Source organism: Heptranchias perlo, chromosome 11, assembly GCF_035084215.1.
Source record: "Heptranchias perlo isolate sHepPer1 chromosome 11, sHepPer1.hap1, whole genome shotgun sequence".
Classification (NCBI taxonomy): domain Eukaryota; kingdom Metazoa; phylum Chordata; class Chondrichthyes; order Hexanchiformes; family Hexanchidae; genus Heptranchias; species Heptranchias perlo.
The window spans coordinates 62,225,228-62,240,681 of record NC_090335.1 but is presented as its reverse complement, the minus strand read 5'-3'; the positions used below and the strand labels follow the sequence as shown (position 1 = coordinate 62,240,681).

Here is a 15,454-nt window from a genome sequence, read left to right as displayed (position 1 = left end):
GGCAGGAGGAGTAGAAAAGCAGTATATTATTTAAATGGAGAGAGATTGCAGAACTCTGAGGTACAGAGGGATCTGGGTGTCCTAGTATATGAATCACAAAAAGTTAGTATGCAGATACAGCAAGTGATCAGGAAGGCAAAAGGAATGTTGTCATTTATTGCAAGGGGAATGGAATATAAAAGTAGAGATGTTTTGCTACAGTTGTACAGGGGGCATTGGTGAGACCACATCTAGAATACTGTGTGCAGTTTTGGTCTCCTTATTTAAGAAAGGACATCATTGCTTTGGAGGCAATTCAGAGAAGGTTCACTTGACTGATTCCTGGGATGAGGGGGTTATCTTATGAAGAAAGGTTGGACAAATTGGGCTTGTGTACATTGGAGTTTAGAAGGATGAGAGGTGATCTTATTGAAATATATAAGATCCTGAGGGGACTAGAAAGGGTAGATGCTGAGAGGATGTTTCCCCTTGTGGGAAAGACTAGAACTAGGCCACAGTTTAAAAATAAGAGGTCTCCCATTTACGATGGAGATGAGGAGAATTTTTTTCTCTGAAGGTCGTGAGTCTAGAACTCCCTTCCCCAGAGTGTGGTGGAGGCAGGGTCATTGAATATTTTTAAGGCTGAGTTAGATAGATTCCTGATTAACAAGAGAGTCAAAGGTATAGGAGGTAGATGGGAAAGTACGGTTGAGGTCACAATCAGATCAGTCATAATCTTATCAAATGGCAAAGCAGGCTCGAGGGGCTGAATGGCCTACTCCTGCTCTTAATTCGTATGTAAAAGATCCCACGTCACTGTTTTGAAGAGCAGGGGAGTTCTCCCCGGTGTCCTGGCCAATATTTATTCCTCAACCAACATCGCTAAAACAAATCATCTGGTCATTATCACATTGTTTGTGGGACCATGCTGTACACAAATTGGCTGCTACATTTTCTTACATTACAACAGTGACTATACTTCAAAAAAAATCTACGGATGTTTGGAAGATTATGGCCAGTACCTCCGCAATTTCAACCGTTATTTCCCTTCGCAACCTAGAATGCATCCCATCCGGACCAGGTGACTTATCTACTTTAAGTACGATGTGAAGGCCTTTGAGAGGGTGCAGAAGAGATTTAATAGAATGATTCCAGGGATGAGGGACTTTGGTTATGTGGATAGACTGGAGAAGCTGGGGTTGTTCTCCTTGGAACAGAGAAGGTTGCGAGGAGATTTGATAGAGGTATTCAAAATCATGAAGGGTCTAAGCAGAGTAGATAGAGAGAAATTGTTCCCATTGGCAGAAGGGTCAAGAACCAGAGGGCATAGATTTAAGGTGATTGGCAAAGGTGACTGAGGAAAAACTTTTACACAGCAAGTGGTTGGGATCTGGAATACACTGCCAGAGGGGGTGGTTAAGGCAGATTAAATCGTGACTTTCCAAAGGGAACTGGATAAGTACTTGAAAGGAAAAAAAATTTCAGGGCTACGGAGATAGGGTGGGGGAGTGGGACTGGCTGGATTGCTCCTGCATAGAGCTGGCATGGATTCGTTGGGCTGAATGGCCTCCTTCTATGCTGTAACCTTTCTATGATTCTGTTTCTCTGGAAGTGCATGGCTACAGTGCTACCCTGTAGTGAATGTTATATACTGGAGCTATAATTGAGATAAAGGGCTTCAGTTGATGATGTGGAGATGCCGGTGATGGACTGGGGTTGACAATTGTAAACAATTTTACAACACCAAGTTATAGTCCAACAATTTTATTTGAAATTCACAAGCTTTCGGAGGCTTCCTCCTTCCTCAAGTGAATGTTGTGGAAATAAAATCCTCGAACCCTTTGCATTTATAAATCACAGAACAATACCTGATGATTACAGATAGTCTTTCCAACTGCCCGTTGCCAAGGCAATCACAGTGTGCAGACAGAGAGGTGTTACCTACAAGGCCACCGAATATACAAACAACCAAAAAAAAAGAGGCAGAAACATAGAAACATCCGGAAGGAAGAGAAAGACAGCAATTGACCCATTATATTAAAAACAGATAACATTTGTTCGCTGGTGGGGTTACGTGTAGCGTGACATGAACCCAAGATCCCGGTTGAGGCCGTCCTCATGGGTGCGGAACTTGGCTATCAATTTCTGCTCGACGATTGTGCGTTGTCGTGTGTCTCGAAGGCCGCCTTGGAGTATGCTTACCCGAAGGTCGGTGGCTGAATGTCCTTGACTGCTGAAGTGTTCCCCGACTGGGAGGGAACCCTCCTGTCTGGCGATTGTTGCGCGGTGTCCGTTCATCCGTTGTTGCAGCGTCTGCATGGTCTCTCCAATGTACCATGCTCTGGGGCATCCTTTCCTGCAACGTATGAGGTGGACAACGTTGGCCGAGTCACAGGAGTATGAACCATGCACCTGGTGGGTGGTGTCCTCTCGTGTGATGGTGGTATCTGTGTCGATGATCTGGCATGTCTTGCAGAGGTTACCGTGGCAGGGTTGTGTGGTGTCGTGGACGCTGTTCTCCTGAAAGCTGGGTAATTTGCTGCGAACGATAGTCTGTTTGAGGTTGGGTGGCTGTTTAAAGGCGAGTAGTGGAGGTGTGGGGATGGCCATAGCGAGGTGTTCGTCGTCATTGATGACATGTTGAAGGCTGCGGAGAACATGGCGTAGTTTCTCCGCTCCGGGGAAGTACTGGACGACGAAGGGTACTCTGTTGGTTGCGTCCCGTGTTAGTCTTCTGAGGAGATCTATGCGATTTTTCGCTGTGGCCCGTCGGAACTGTCGATCGATGAGTCGAGCGTCATATCCCGTTCTTACTAGGGCGTCTTTCAGCGTCTGTAGGTGTCCATCGCGTTCCTCCTCGTCTGAGCAGGGCCTGTCCATAGGGGATGGCCTCTTTGACGTGGTTAGGGTGGAAGCTGGAAAAGTGGAGCATCGTGAGGTTGTCCATGGGCTTGCGGTAGAGTGAGGTGCTGAGGTGCCCGTCTTTGATGGAGATTCGTGTGTCCAAGAAAGAAACTGATTCTGAGGAGTAGTCCATGGTGAGCTTGATGGTGGGATGGAACTTGTTAATGTTATCGTGTAGTCTCTTTAGTGATTCCTTGCCGTGGGTCCATAGAAAGAAAATGTCGTCGATGTAGCTGGTGTATAGTGTTGGTTGGAGGTCCTGTGCAGTGAAGAAGTCCTGCTCGAACTTGTGCATGAAAATGTTGGCGTATTGGGGTGCGAATTTGGTCCCCATGGCTGTTCCGTGTGTTTGGGTAAAGAACTGGTTATCGAAGGTGAAGACATTGTGATCCAGGATGAAGCGGATGAGTTGTAGGATGGCGTCTGGAGATTGGCTGTTGTTGATGTTGAGTATTGATGCTGTCGCAGCGATGCCGTCATCGTGGGGGATACTGGTGTAGAGTGCCGAGACGTCCATCGTGGTGAGAAGTGTTCCTGGTTCAACTGGTCCGTGGGTACTGAGTTTTTGTAGGAAGTCTGTAGTGTCGCGACAGAAGCTGGGAGTTCCCTGTACGATGGGTTTCAGGATGCCCTCGATGTATCCAGAGAGGTTCTCACACAGTTGATGACAGTCACATAACATTAGGTGGCGTACACTCACACCACCAGCTAAAGGTGCAATACCATTACAATGTTGAGACCACTTACTGTGTTTAATGTATAACCGATCACACTAGTCAGTACTTTTAATTCTTTGCTATTCATGTACTGTAATAGAACTGATCTATTGCTGAAGCATCTCATTCCTTTCATTTTAACAGGACCTGGCTTCAGACAATCTGTCCAATAGTGGTCTACAACCAGCAACTCTGAATCAACTGATGCAGCATCCAACCTTTGGAAAATCCTCTATGAAGCATCTAGAAATGAATGACTACAAATATACCTGGAAATTATGAACTCTACCTGAAATTTAAGAAGTGGAAGTTGTGACTTTCTTTAAAATGAAATATTCTGTTGCTAGTCACCGTTGTTTTAGGTGTTGAGCTGGGTGCAGTTGTGAGACTGCAGAAAAGTACAGGTGGATTTTATCTGTGAAAGTTGATTAATGCAATGAGAAACCAACAAACCTTGGGTTGGGCATTAGAGGATTAAGTGACCACTCTACCATCTTATACTATACATTAGTGTTATTAGCTACATTGTCTGAAATTAGATATTTTTAATAATATGGAATTTAGAAGCTGGGTTGTCATGAGCTCAACTGTTTGAAAAGTCCCCTTTTGATTTTCATTACGAGGATGCCTAGTGAGATTTCTGGTAGGTTCTAGTATCAGATTCTACTCCAGCAAACTTGCAGTGCTGTGTCTTTTTTTCTCTGGAAATGGTGTGCCAAGTTAATGGGTAGGATAACGAAAACTACTGTGACTTCATATGACAAAAATGGGATTTTATTTATCTTTGGTTTTAAATATAGTAAATCTGTTATCAGACAGCTGTGTTCAGAATCTCTTACAAAATTTCCATTGTTCTATCTCAAAGTTAAGTTGTAGATAGCTAATAGTGCGGATAGCCTTTAAGTTCACGGGTGTTAAATATTCAGCTGTTGATTCAATTGATCAAATTATCTTGTTATTCAATAGGATATACGATCTAAATGTATTTTTGTTTCATATCCATGTCTAGCTGCCCACAACATAGCCCGTTATCTGTTTGCATAGAGTCCTCCGGAGGTGGTTTAAAAAATTATTTTTCAACTGTTGGGTGTATAAAAACTAAGAGGAAATGCAATTCCTAGATTCAATGTGTTAAAGACAATCTTCAGAGAGTGCTTTATACATCAAAGGGATCCAATGTACAAGCCTTGTAGCCACTGTTCAGTTTTCTATTCACTGTGCCACAGCAATGGCTGGGAATGGATAGAATTCCGCCAGAGCCTATCTGTCTTTCTAACAGTTTCTGGAGAAAAGCTGCAAGAACAACCTATTTTCTTTTAAATAGTTAATCTGGTTTTTAAATAGTGTAAATCTGACTAGATTATTGTATTGTATGGCATCTTTCCTATATTTTTGCTTGTGTATTTTATCTGTAAATAAATCTGACAGTAGTTTTAGCCTGTTCTATAAAAGTATAGTATTTGCAGCTGTAGGAGGTGACAGGAGAAGGCGGTTGGCATATTTTCCATTTAGCACTTTACTGTGATAAGGGTTAAGTATTTGACCTGGCCTGTTAACCAAAATATGGCACAAGATAGACACATTCAGTTTGTAGGAAACTGCAGTCTGCTTATGGATTCCGTCATCAGGCTATTTACAGGAGGAAAATGTTGGTGGAGGGCGATTTTAAATCTCATAGAAAAAAGGTAGAGGGGAGATAAAGATTAGTAACTCCAATTCGTTTCATTATTTATTTGAGCAGCCTACAACCAAGTGTAAAAGATTGGACTTAAATATTTTATGAGGAAGCTCTAATTCAGTAAGAGCAAGTAGACTTTGAGAGTCAGGTATTAACGTCAGAATTAAGAGACTTTATTAAATGCACTTTTTGGAGACACTGCCTGTTAAACAAGCAGGTACTTTAAAATGATGCTTATGAAGAATTAAATTTACTATTAAAACTTTGTTCTAGTTTTTTTTTAACTGCACATTCTAAACATTTTCTCAAACTTACCGTCCAAATGAGAGTGCTACTTATTTCCAATCTGGATAAACTGATGCTTTGAATTTCATTTTCATGGCAAAATGTCAAACTCCTATTGCTTCACAAGTGAGCAGCAGCTAGCTAAGAGTTGGTGGACATTTCTGGACATTTCTGGAGGTCTTCAGAACTACAATGAGTTGACAGTAATAATGAGTCAATAATTTAAGTTTAGTTACATCTTCCAATTAGATTTTTAGCTACAAACCATTTCTTAGATGGTTACTAATTATGGGTGAAGATTAATTAGACAAAATACTAACCCAGCTTCTGATTTGTCATTTATAGTCATTCAGTGGTAATAATTTCATGAATCTAGTCATGTGGAACAAATATCCTGTCACTTGTTCACTGTTGTACATTTACATAGCTGCTGCATAAGTATTCCACTTAGATTGAAATGTAACATCCATCATAGCAGTGAGCACAGGCTGCTATCAGGATAACAATGCTCCTGGCTCTTCTAGCACTTCTGTTGAGGAACATACTCTCTTGAACATTCAGATACCAGAGCATCTGCATAGCCCAGATTCCATCTTGGATCTGATGCAAGTGACACCCTTTCAACTCCTGTCTCTTATGCAGGCTAGAACAAAAGCAGGGTACTCTAGAAACAAACACCCACAGCCAACAAACTGTAAAGTTGATTCATAGTGATGAATTTCCTGTTGTCCATTGTAACTGCGGCAGAAGAGCCACAGAAAATCCAGAAAAATGGTGTAAATGACGTTTTCCCCACTGGTCCATGGTTATTCCATAGATTTTACAGCAGACTAGCAGGAGAACCCTAGTGAAAATTCATCCCCACAGATTACCCAAACGCTCAAGCTTCTAGTCAAGCAGAGTATGAATTCTAAACACTGCGAGCCATATTACAAAAATAGTTGCATTACTGAAGGAATATCTGAAGTTCACAAATTGCTATATTGACATGTATTTTATGGAAAACTGTTTGTTTGCAAACCTACACTCAAACTCAGTGCATAAATTATATGTATTATCCATGTTTAGAGAGGGACAAGAGCTAGGCATAACTTACAAAGTTACTTAACAATTCTTGAAAACAACTTTAAAAAAATCTAATTTCACAACCAATAGCTAATTTAAAACATCTTTATTTACAGAATCACTAAACAATCTATAAAGAATTCAATGGCAGGTACTGAAAAGTAATTTACATAGCATCATCTGAGGCACTCTTAAAACTTGTGGCTGAAGCACCACCATCCTTTGGAACAAGCCCCATGGCCTGTAGGGCAATAGTGGCAGCCGAGGCCTTAGCATGCTTCTTGTTGGGACTAGCGAGGCTGGGCTTGTACTCTGTGCCATTGATCATCACCTATCACAGAAATGTAAATGAGATGTTCAAAGTCTTAAATTTGCAACTGGTATCTGCAGTATTTTCACTGTTCATTTTATTTTTAATGGGTTAATGTAATCTTTCAGACTTTTGACACAGCATTTAATATACAAACACTAACCAGACTATTAACTAACTAAGATTGTTCTTTGTAAGATGCTTACAAATTAGTTTGGAGCAATAGTCATCTACACTTGTAGAATTAAACTAGGTCACTGTTGCTCCACTGTGAACCCTGAACGATGTAAAGTGTGGTATATTCTGAGTGAAAAGCCACTTGCAATGCATCATATCACAGACATGGGGCACATCAATAAGTAGAGCAGGACAGAATTAGGTTTCTGGCCAGAAGACTCATGTTACATGTATTTTTCAGGAGGGAAATTCTGAATTTCCTTTCCACTATTCCCGGTTTATTGTACAAATTTGCTTTCCAAAATGTGAGTCCAGCCATAGAGTCATAGAGTTATACAGCACGGATAGAGGCCCTTCGGCCCATCGTGTCCGCGCCGGCCATCAGCCGTCCCGCTATAAAAAATTCAAAGCTTTGCTTACAGTTGTTCATTGCTCCCTCAGTTAATGTGTCTAGTTTTACGTTGCTTCATCCTTGCTGCACCTAGCTCTACAAGCCCATAAGAAAATCTCAATTTTATTTCTATCCTACCCCGTCATAAAGTTAGGAGGCTAATGACATCTTTGTTTACAAATAATTACGTTTTAACTGTGATTTTTTTTCAAGAATGCCACAAATTTATGGGTATGCATCCTCTACTTAACATTAAGATAAGCACACATTACTGATCCAGGACACTCAATTCCCATTACCAGCTCAGAATTTTGTATTGAAGTCACAGCTTTCCCTGAACATTGCTACGTCAAGTGTTGTACTTTACATTCTGTTGATTGTTGCTTAACTTCTCAGTGGCAGGACTCACCATGCCCACAAGGTGCATAAGAGTTCTGGAGCTTAAAGTCAAAACTGTTTAAAGAGAAACTGATTATAAGATTCTCCATATTGGTAACCTGGACTTGTCCTAATGGTATGTGTCAGATGCTTGAAACCTAATGCTTTTTCCACAGCCATCTATTTGCATTGAGAAAGAGTGAGCTTAGAATTTAAATTATGATTTTGGCATTCAACTTCCTCACCTTAAACAGAAAATGTTTGCGATGATCTGGGCCACTGTCATGTACCATCAAAAAATCAGGTGGTGGCCATTTTCTCTTGTTACAGATTTCCATCAAAGCAGAAACAGGGTGCTTTCCTAAGGATTGTACAAACAGAAAAGAATGGCATTTATTCATCGCAAAATGGACCAGACAATCAAAATGTAAGTCATTTGTATTCAAAAGACTATGTCTGCTCCTAATCTTGGCTCTGAGGCTCTCAGAAATATCGAATATTGGAAAAATTATTCCGGGGGATTATTTCAGTAGAATCACAGAATGGTTACAGCACAGAAGGAAGCCATTCGGGCCATCAAGCCCGTGCCAGCTCTCTGCAACAGCAATCCAGTTAGTCCCATTCCCCTGCTCTTTCCCTGTAGCCCTGTAGATTTTTTCCCTTCAAGTACTTATCCAATTCACTTTTGAAAGCCACAATTGAATCTGCCTCCACCAAGCCTTTCAGACAGTGTATTCCAGATCATAACTAATTACGTAAAAATGTTTTTCCACATGTCGTCTTTGGTTCTTTTGCCAATCACCTTAAATCTGTGTCTTCTGGTTCTCGACCCTTCCTCCAATGGAAAGAGTTTCTCTCTACCTACTCTGTAGACCCTTCATGATCTTGTACACTTCTATCAAATCTCCTTTCAACCTTCTCTGCTCTAAGGAGAACAACCCCAGTCTATCCATGTAACCAAAATCCCTCATCCCTGGAACCATTCTAGTAAATCTTTTCTGTACCCTCTCTAAGGCCTTCACATCCTTCCTAAAGTGTGGGGCCCAGAATTGGACACAATACTCCAGTTGTAGCAGAACCAGTGTTTTATAAAGGTTCATCATAACTTCCTTGCTTTTGTACTCTATGCCGCTATTTATAAAGCCCAGGATCCCGTATGCTTTTTTAACCGCTTTCTCAACCTGCCCTGCCACCTTCAATGATTTGTGCACATATACCCCCAGGTCTCTCTGTTCCTGCACCCTCTTTAGAATCTTCTCGTTCTTCCTACTAAAATGTATCTCTTCGCACTTCTCTGCGTTAAATTTCATCTGCCACGTGTCCACCCAGCCTGTCTATGTCCTCTTGAAGTCTATCACTATCCTCCTCACTGTTCACTACACTTCAAGTTTTGTGTCATATGCAAATTTTGAAATTGTGCTCTCTACACCCAAGTCTGAGTCATTAATTTATATGAAGAAAAGCAGTGATCCTAATACCGACCCCTGGAGAACACGACTGTATACCTTCCCAGTCTGAAAAACAACCATTCACCACTACTCTCTGTTTCATGTCTCTTAGCCAATTTCGTATGCATGCTGCCACTACACCTTTTATTCCATGGGCTTCAACTTTGCTGAAAGCCTATTATGTGGCACTTTATCAAATGTAACCACATTGCCCTCATCAACCCTCTCTGTTACCTCATCAAAAAACTCAGAGGTCTCGCACATGTAAAAATGGGCAGTAAAGCACAACTGGATTACAGGAGGTGCAGGTAATTATAGAACTTGAGGGCCTGATTGCTGAACAAAGAGCAAGCCTGGCAAAGAAAATTGTGTTAGTTAAACACAATTTGCCTTTAACAAATCCGTGCTGACTTTCCTTAATTAATCCACACTTGTCCAAGTGACTGTTAATTTTGTCCCTGATTATTGTTTCTAAAAGCTTCCCCACCACAGAGGAGTACTTTGCAAAAAGCAATTTTTTAAGAAAACATTTGATTCCCAATAAAATGATGATTGTCGGTTTTTATATGTCTCTATATATCTTTGGGTTGTGGAATCCCTCTTTAAGAAACTACTACAGCCAGCAAAATATCAAGATGTAATGGATTACTCCGCACATATGAATTCATACCTGATAGATCCTTCATTATGGGGAAGTTTCCAGATTTCTTCTGTGTTTTCTCACCTTCTGCTACAAGACCTAAAATGGCATAAATGTTAGCAATTAACATGTACAAGAAATAAACTACACTTAACCTGATATAAAGCTAACTCAAGAGGCTACTAATTTTCAAAAGATAACCAAATATTGGAATGTTAAGCTGATTTTTAATATCTTTTTCACCGGTTAGATGATGGAAAACATTGTAATATCAGCAAGTCAATGCGGCATTGCTCATACTGAGTCGTAGGTTACACTATTGTGGACCATCTGCAGTGAAATAATTAGGAAAGAAGTTTATAAGAGATCTCCTCAAAGACAGTGCAGAAAGTGTTTTTTTGATTGGTTTCTGGGGGAAAAAAGTGTTTTCCTTCCCTTGTCACTGAAGTAGCACTGAATGCTTGTAGTTGGGGATCTCAGTAGGTGAGGTAAGAAGCCAGAGTACAGAGCACAGAGGGGTAGAGAAAGAATGAATAGCAGGTGGAAGGTGGATGGAGGTGCCAGAGACATGCAACAGGAGGAGGGCCAAGATTATACCAGTGTATCAGCGGATACAGAGGTCTCGCACATGTAAAATTGGGCAGTAAAGCACATCTGGATTACAGGAGCTGCAGGTACTTAGTGGAACTTGAGGGCCTGATTGCTGAATTGGAGCAAGCCTTGCAAAGAAAATGTTTTTGAGTGATTGATATGAGCATGTAGTTAATTGTATGAGTACAAGTAAGCACTGTATTCAGAATTTTATAGGTTCCTTAGTAATGAACGTTATTGTTATGTGTAAATTTTGTGGTGGAAATTCAAATGGTTCCTAAAAACAACTTGAGAAATCTTTTGAGCAATTTGACTATTTTACTCTCTGCTTTGTTTTACTAGTGGATTTTCCTTGCTGCTCAAACTTGATTTGCCTCTGAGATTCCCTAAATAATAAGTTCTAATTTGTTGCTGTTTCATATAAATATGAAACATGAGCCAATCAAAAAGTCTGACAGCAAAGTGCAACGTGACAGTCAGGAATTGTGTGCTGTCTCATCATTTTTATATTACTAGTGAATCTCCTGTGGCCTTGTTGGCGATTACGTAGAGGAAATAGTCGGTCTTTTATTGGTGTTTGTTGCAACAGGCTTAGAGAAGATACAGCGCCACCTCTAGAGCAAACAAGAATAACTAGCATTCTTGTGATATTGTGGGTTCCTCCATCCCCAGGTAACAGTGCCATTCTGCAGATAAAGTAACAATAGCAGGCTGACTTGTGACCCCATTGAAATTAATGTTGGATGTCATACAAGAGTGACTAAAGCTTGACCAAGTGTTACAAAAACTCAAGGACTATAATACAGGTAGATATAGTTACAATCCAGAGTCCACCAGGCTACAACGTTAAGAGAAAAAAAGGTTGCAAGTTTTGGCCACTACAGGTGAGGAGAAATATTTTACATGGCATAAATTTGTCAGGAGGCAGTTGTGAAAATTCTGTAGATTAGTGTCAATCATTATTAACCTCTTTTTGCCCATACTAGAAGAATTGATTAAACGTTAGGTTCTGCTCGATGCTAAGCCAAGCTGGTTGCAATGGGTGAAGGGCATAGTCAAGAGTGGCACTAATCACAAGAGCCAAATCACATGGATAACCTAGGTGTGCTTTTCTTTTAAGATTAGGATTCATCTTCTGCTTAGTTAAAGTTCTGGGAAGTCTACATACTTTTAATACTACTTGCACAGGACTTCATCCCACAGAGCAATTCTAGTCCAAAAAATGGTTAAGACCTTGGGGGAGGGGCATTTGCAAATGATACTCTCCCACCTGCTCCCCCCCATCACCATGCATGTAGGTCACTCACCCCACACACACAGAGTGGAGTAAATTTTCATCTTTAGTGCTCCCAGGAGCACATATTGGAAAATCGAGCATATACTGCCCATACATTTTCCACCTATTCATCTAAATGGATGAAAAATTATGGACAGCGCACACCCAATTTTCTGATCAGCACAGAGCTCTGTGCTGGGAGTACTGAAGACAAAAAATTACCCCTGCATCATTTCTGTAGTGGCAACATTTACGAAACCTGATCTGAATGGGTTACTTAAATGATTGTGCTTCTAACTTTGGCGTTAATAGTCTGCATGAAAAACTGACATTGTTACATTAGCAGTCTCTGTGAAACCAGAACTTTATATACGTATGGTTGAATTTTGTTACTTTAAAACAAATACTTCCACTTTAGGTTTACTGCTGTTGTCAAGCAATTCTACTCACTGCCGTATTAATGAATTAAAGACAAAAGAGCATCAACACCTTTACGATCAGTCTTGAAGTCAACAACTATAGGTTCTACTGGTCCATTTTTGTTTTTTCCCAGTCCTTCTCCTTCCCTCCATCCCATTTTCTGCATCAATTGTGCTCCCATTCCTCCAGTTAAAGGTGCAGCCTTCAGGAACTGATCCTGTTCATAAGTAGACAGGTATAATAAAAACAAATCTTACAAGAGGTCAATGTAGCCTTTTTCAGATAGACTGATTAACAAAATCTGCAATTTCAGGACAGAACACAGAACATTTTAAAATGTATATCAAACATTCCAAAACACAAATATAAATAATTATGCCATTGTTTAAAAAAAAACTTTGAAGAGCTTTAGGGAAACAAAAACACATGCATCAAAACCTTTGTAAAGTCTGCTGTGCAGATATTTAAAATGCAGATTAAAGATAAGTATTTGAAAACTCCTTTAAAAATTTACATACCTAGACCTATGCTGCCAGTGTGTAATGAAAAGTTGGGTTGAGACTGACCATGGCAACAAGGCGGCTACAAGGATTTGACCCTGCAACAAGTTTCCGTACATAGAAGTGAAAGTTCACAGTTCATAGACTGACCTATCACCTCTCTTTGCCCTTTCCTTCTCCCAACCATGCATTTCAACAGATCACCAGGCACTGTTGAATACCAATAATTCAACAAGATTTCAGACATTTTTGAATTAGTAACAATAAGTGAAGGGAAACACAATCCAGCAGTCAAATGCTATTATTTCCAAGATGTTAATGGTCAATAGTACTATACTGATGTGAATTATAGTCATTAAAATTTTGTTATGGAGCAGACTTAGTAGTATCATAGGCAATACAAACTTTGCAACATTGAATTGTTTTTTAAAAAAGGAATGAGGCCTCAAAATCAGGCCGGGATGGCTGCCAGCAAAGAGAGTAAGTTTGGGTGGTGTCGCAATTGCGGAGGGTGAGGATCCCAGATTATTTTTGTGTGCCCCGGAGGAGCAGTCCTGCTCCTCTGGGGTCAACAAAAATAATTCAATACTGCGCAGGCTCCAACCAGTTCCAACCTAAAATGCCAAACGGGGGCCTATTTACATCAGAGGACCTCGATTTCCATACTGTCACCTGAAATAAGGGGACGATTTGGACACCCGGCAGTAGGCCCCTTTCCAAAATGGAGCAGGCCGCATTATCAGTGTTAACAGGGCAGTAAGGTTACTGAGCCCATTTGGATACCTTTACTGTCCTGTTAGTACCAGGCGAAGGCAGTCAAAATCAACCCCAACATGTGAGAATCCCCCTACTGATACCCATAGTTGCTTTTTGAAGCAATAGTTAGAAGAATGTGAGCATGATAGATTGGACCAGTACACAATTAAGATGTGTAAGATTGGGGTGTTGGGGGGGAAGATACAGAATGTACAGCTTTATTCTAGTGACAACTTAATAAATAAACATTAGATAATAGTGAATAACAGAGGTAACAATTTTCAGGTTTAATGTCCACAATTACAAATAAGAGTACGTGGGTTTATATTTTAAGCAACTCAAATGGGATCAGCACAGAAAATTCATCTAGGTTAAAGGTTTGCAGACTGGGCTCCCCAACAGGTCCACAAAGGAATCCCAGAGGGTCCATGACATTATCAGATTTCTAACCATTGGTCATCAGTATTTGTCTGTATTTACTGATTTACTAGCATTTGATTTCTGTTGCTGAATACTAATAAAAACATTTTCTGCAATGGTAGCCTTGTTTTCCTTTGGGCAGCTGATGCTGTCTTTTGGAAATTAGGACATGGGGGTGGGTCCCTGAGTGTGCATCAATAATTGGTGGGAATCACCCATACAGAAAAGTTTGAAAACCACTGAATTTGAAGTTCTGGTGAAAACTGAGAGGTGAACAAATGCAATATGCATTCTCCTATTTATTACCAGATTAGTCGAATTAACACATTCACATGTCATCTAGTAAATGTGATAGTGATATTTTAGCTACCATGTGTGGATTGCATTGGGAAAGGCGCATGCAGAGGTCATCAGGGCATATGTTAGACAATAATCGGTCTGCCCAATTTTGTAGCAATCCGACCAAATAAAACAACGAATTGGGACATAAGGCAATGAATCGCGTCACAATAAAGATATTTACAGTGAGGTTTTCAAATCATTTTCAGGCCAGGAAATAGCAAAACCTCAAACTCTTATTAAAATGTTAAACTATGCAAGTATAAATTTAAGCATTGGAAGTTTCTACACTGTTGTTTTAGTATGGCTATTATTTTTAAATTTATATGGATTATTGTATCAGCTTCAAATTTGTGTATTAATTGGTGAATCTGAAGTACCAGATTTATAAAGGGTTTAGATTGAGAAAATTACTGTTAAAATATACAACTGAGAGTATTTTAGTAGTTGATTTAATTAACCTTTTAACTGTTTTCATACAGCTATGACTTTAATTACTCCTTAAAACGCATTCAAGAATTTTAAGCAACTTTTAATTACAACTAAACAGAAAAATCTTTGAAACTTAAACTGTCTGTCTCTTTAATAAAATATTGAAATGCATGCAAAAACTGTCTAAACAGCTAAATATAGTTCTTCAAATCAACCAAGGATCTGGAATACCAGCTGCCTCATCCCAAAAACCTGGATTGGTTTTTACTTACTTCCATTTCCTTCTTCCCCTGTTTTTCCAGGAACCTCACAAAAGAAAGAGGCAACCATGCAGAGAATCATACAAACCCCAGCCAAAGTCGCCCAGGGTCCCGTCCTGCTTTTGTACCTGCTTTGTAATGATAGAATTTTTTATCATCAACATCTGTTTCAGAATCTCCAATGTGTATTCAGTTCACAAATCCAATTTAGATACTTTATTAACTGTATACAATTTACACAGAAAAGAGACCCACATTAATCAAATAGTTAGTTACAAAGTATTCTCTTTCCATATTTTCTACCACATCGGTCTGGAATGCATTAATCCGTAATTTTAATTACTAACACACTGCATGGCACAAAAATCTATTTTGTGCTTTTTTCTCAATCACAACTTGGGTATTGAAAGCAAGAAAGTTTTGTAGTCAAAAGAAAAACTCAATTATTCAAACTACTATCTTTGGAGAAAATAATGCTCAAAAAAAGTA

At 39.8% G+C, this 15,454-nt stretch overlaps 2 protein-coding genes across 10 annotated transcripts in view; one reads left to right on the top strand and one right to left on the bottom strand.

The window, feature by feature from the left end:
- Positions 1 to 5,526, top strand: part of LOC137327428 (protein downstream neighbor of son homolog) — a 39,088-nt gene extending 33,562 nt beyond the window's left edge. For both annotated transcript variants that reach the window (XM_067993228.1, XM_067993227.1), the window contains exon 10: positions 3,744 to 5,526. In XM_067993228.1, the coding sequence (XP_067849329.1) occupies positions 3,744 to 3,881 (138 nt within the window). In that variant the 3' untranslated portion in view covers positions 3,882 to 5,526. The remainder of the gene's footprint in view (positions 1 to 3,743) is intronic.
- A 1,192-nt stretch (positions 5,527 to 6,718) lies between these two features.
- LOC137327427 (protein SON-like) overlaps positions 6,719 to 15,454 on the bottom strand; it is a 52,545-nt gene continuing 43,809 nt past the window's right edge. For 2 of the 8 annotated variants that reach the window (XM_067993218.1, XM_067993219.1), the window contains 4 exons: positions 12,328 to 12,475; positions 10,002 to 10,070; positions 8,129 to 8,244; positions 6,719 to 6,958 (listed from right to left, as the gene is read on the bottom strand). In XM_067993218.1, coding sequence (XP_067849319.1) covers positions 6,794 to 6,958; positions 8,129 to 8,244; positions 10,002 to 10,070; positions 12,328 to 12,475 — 498 coding nt within the window. In that variant the 3' untranslated portion in view covers positions 6,719 to 6,793. Of the gene's footprint in view, positions 6,959 to 8,128; positions 8,245 to 10,001; positions 10,071 to 12,327; positions 12,476 to 14,977; positions 15,097 to 15,454 lie in introns of those variants that run through there. The other 6 variants (XM_067993220.1, XM_067993221.1, XM_067993223.1 and 3 more) reach the window with 6 other exon arrangements.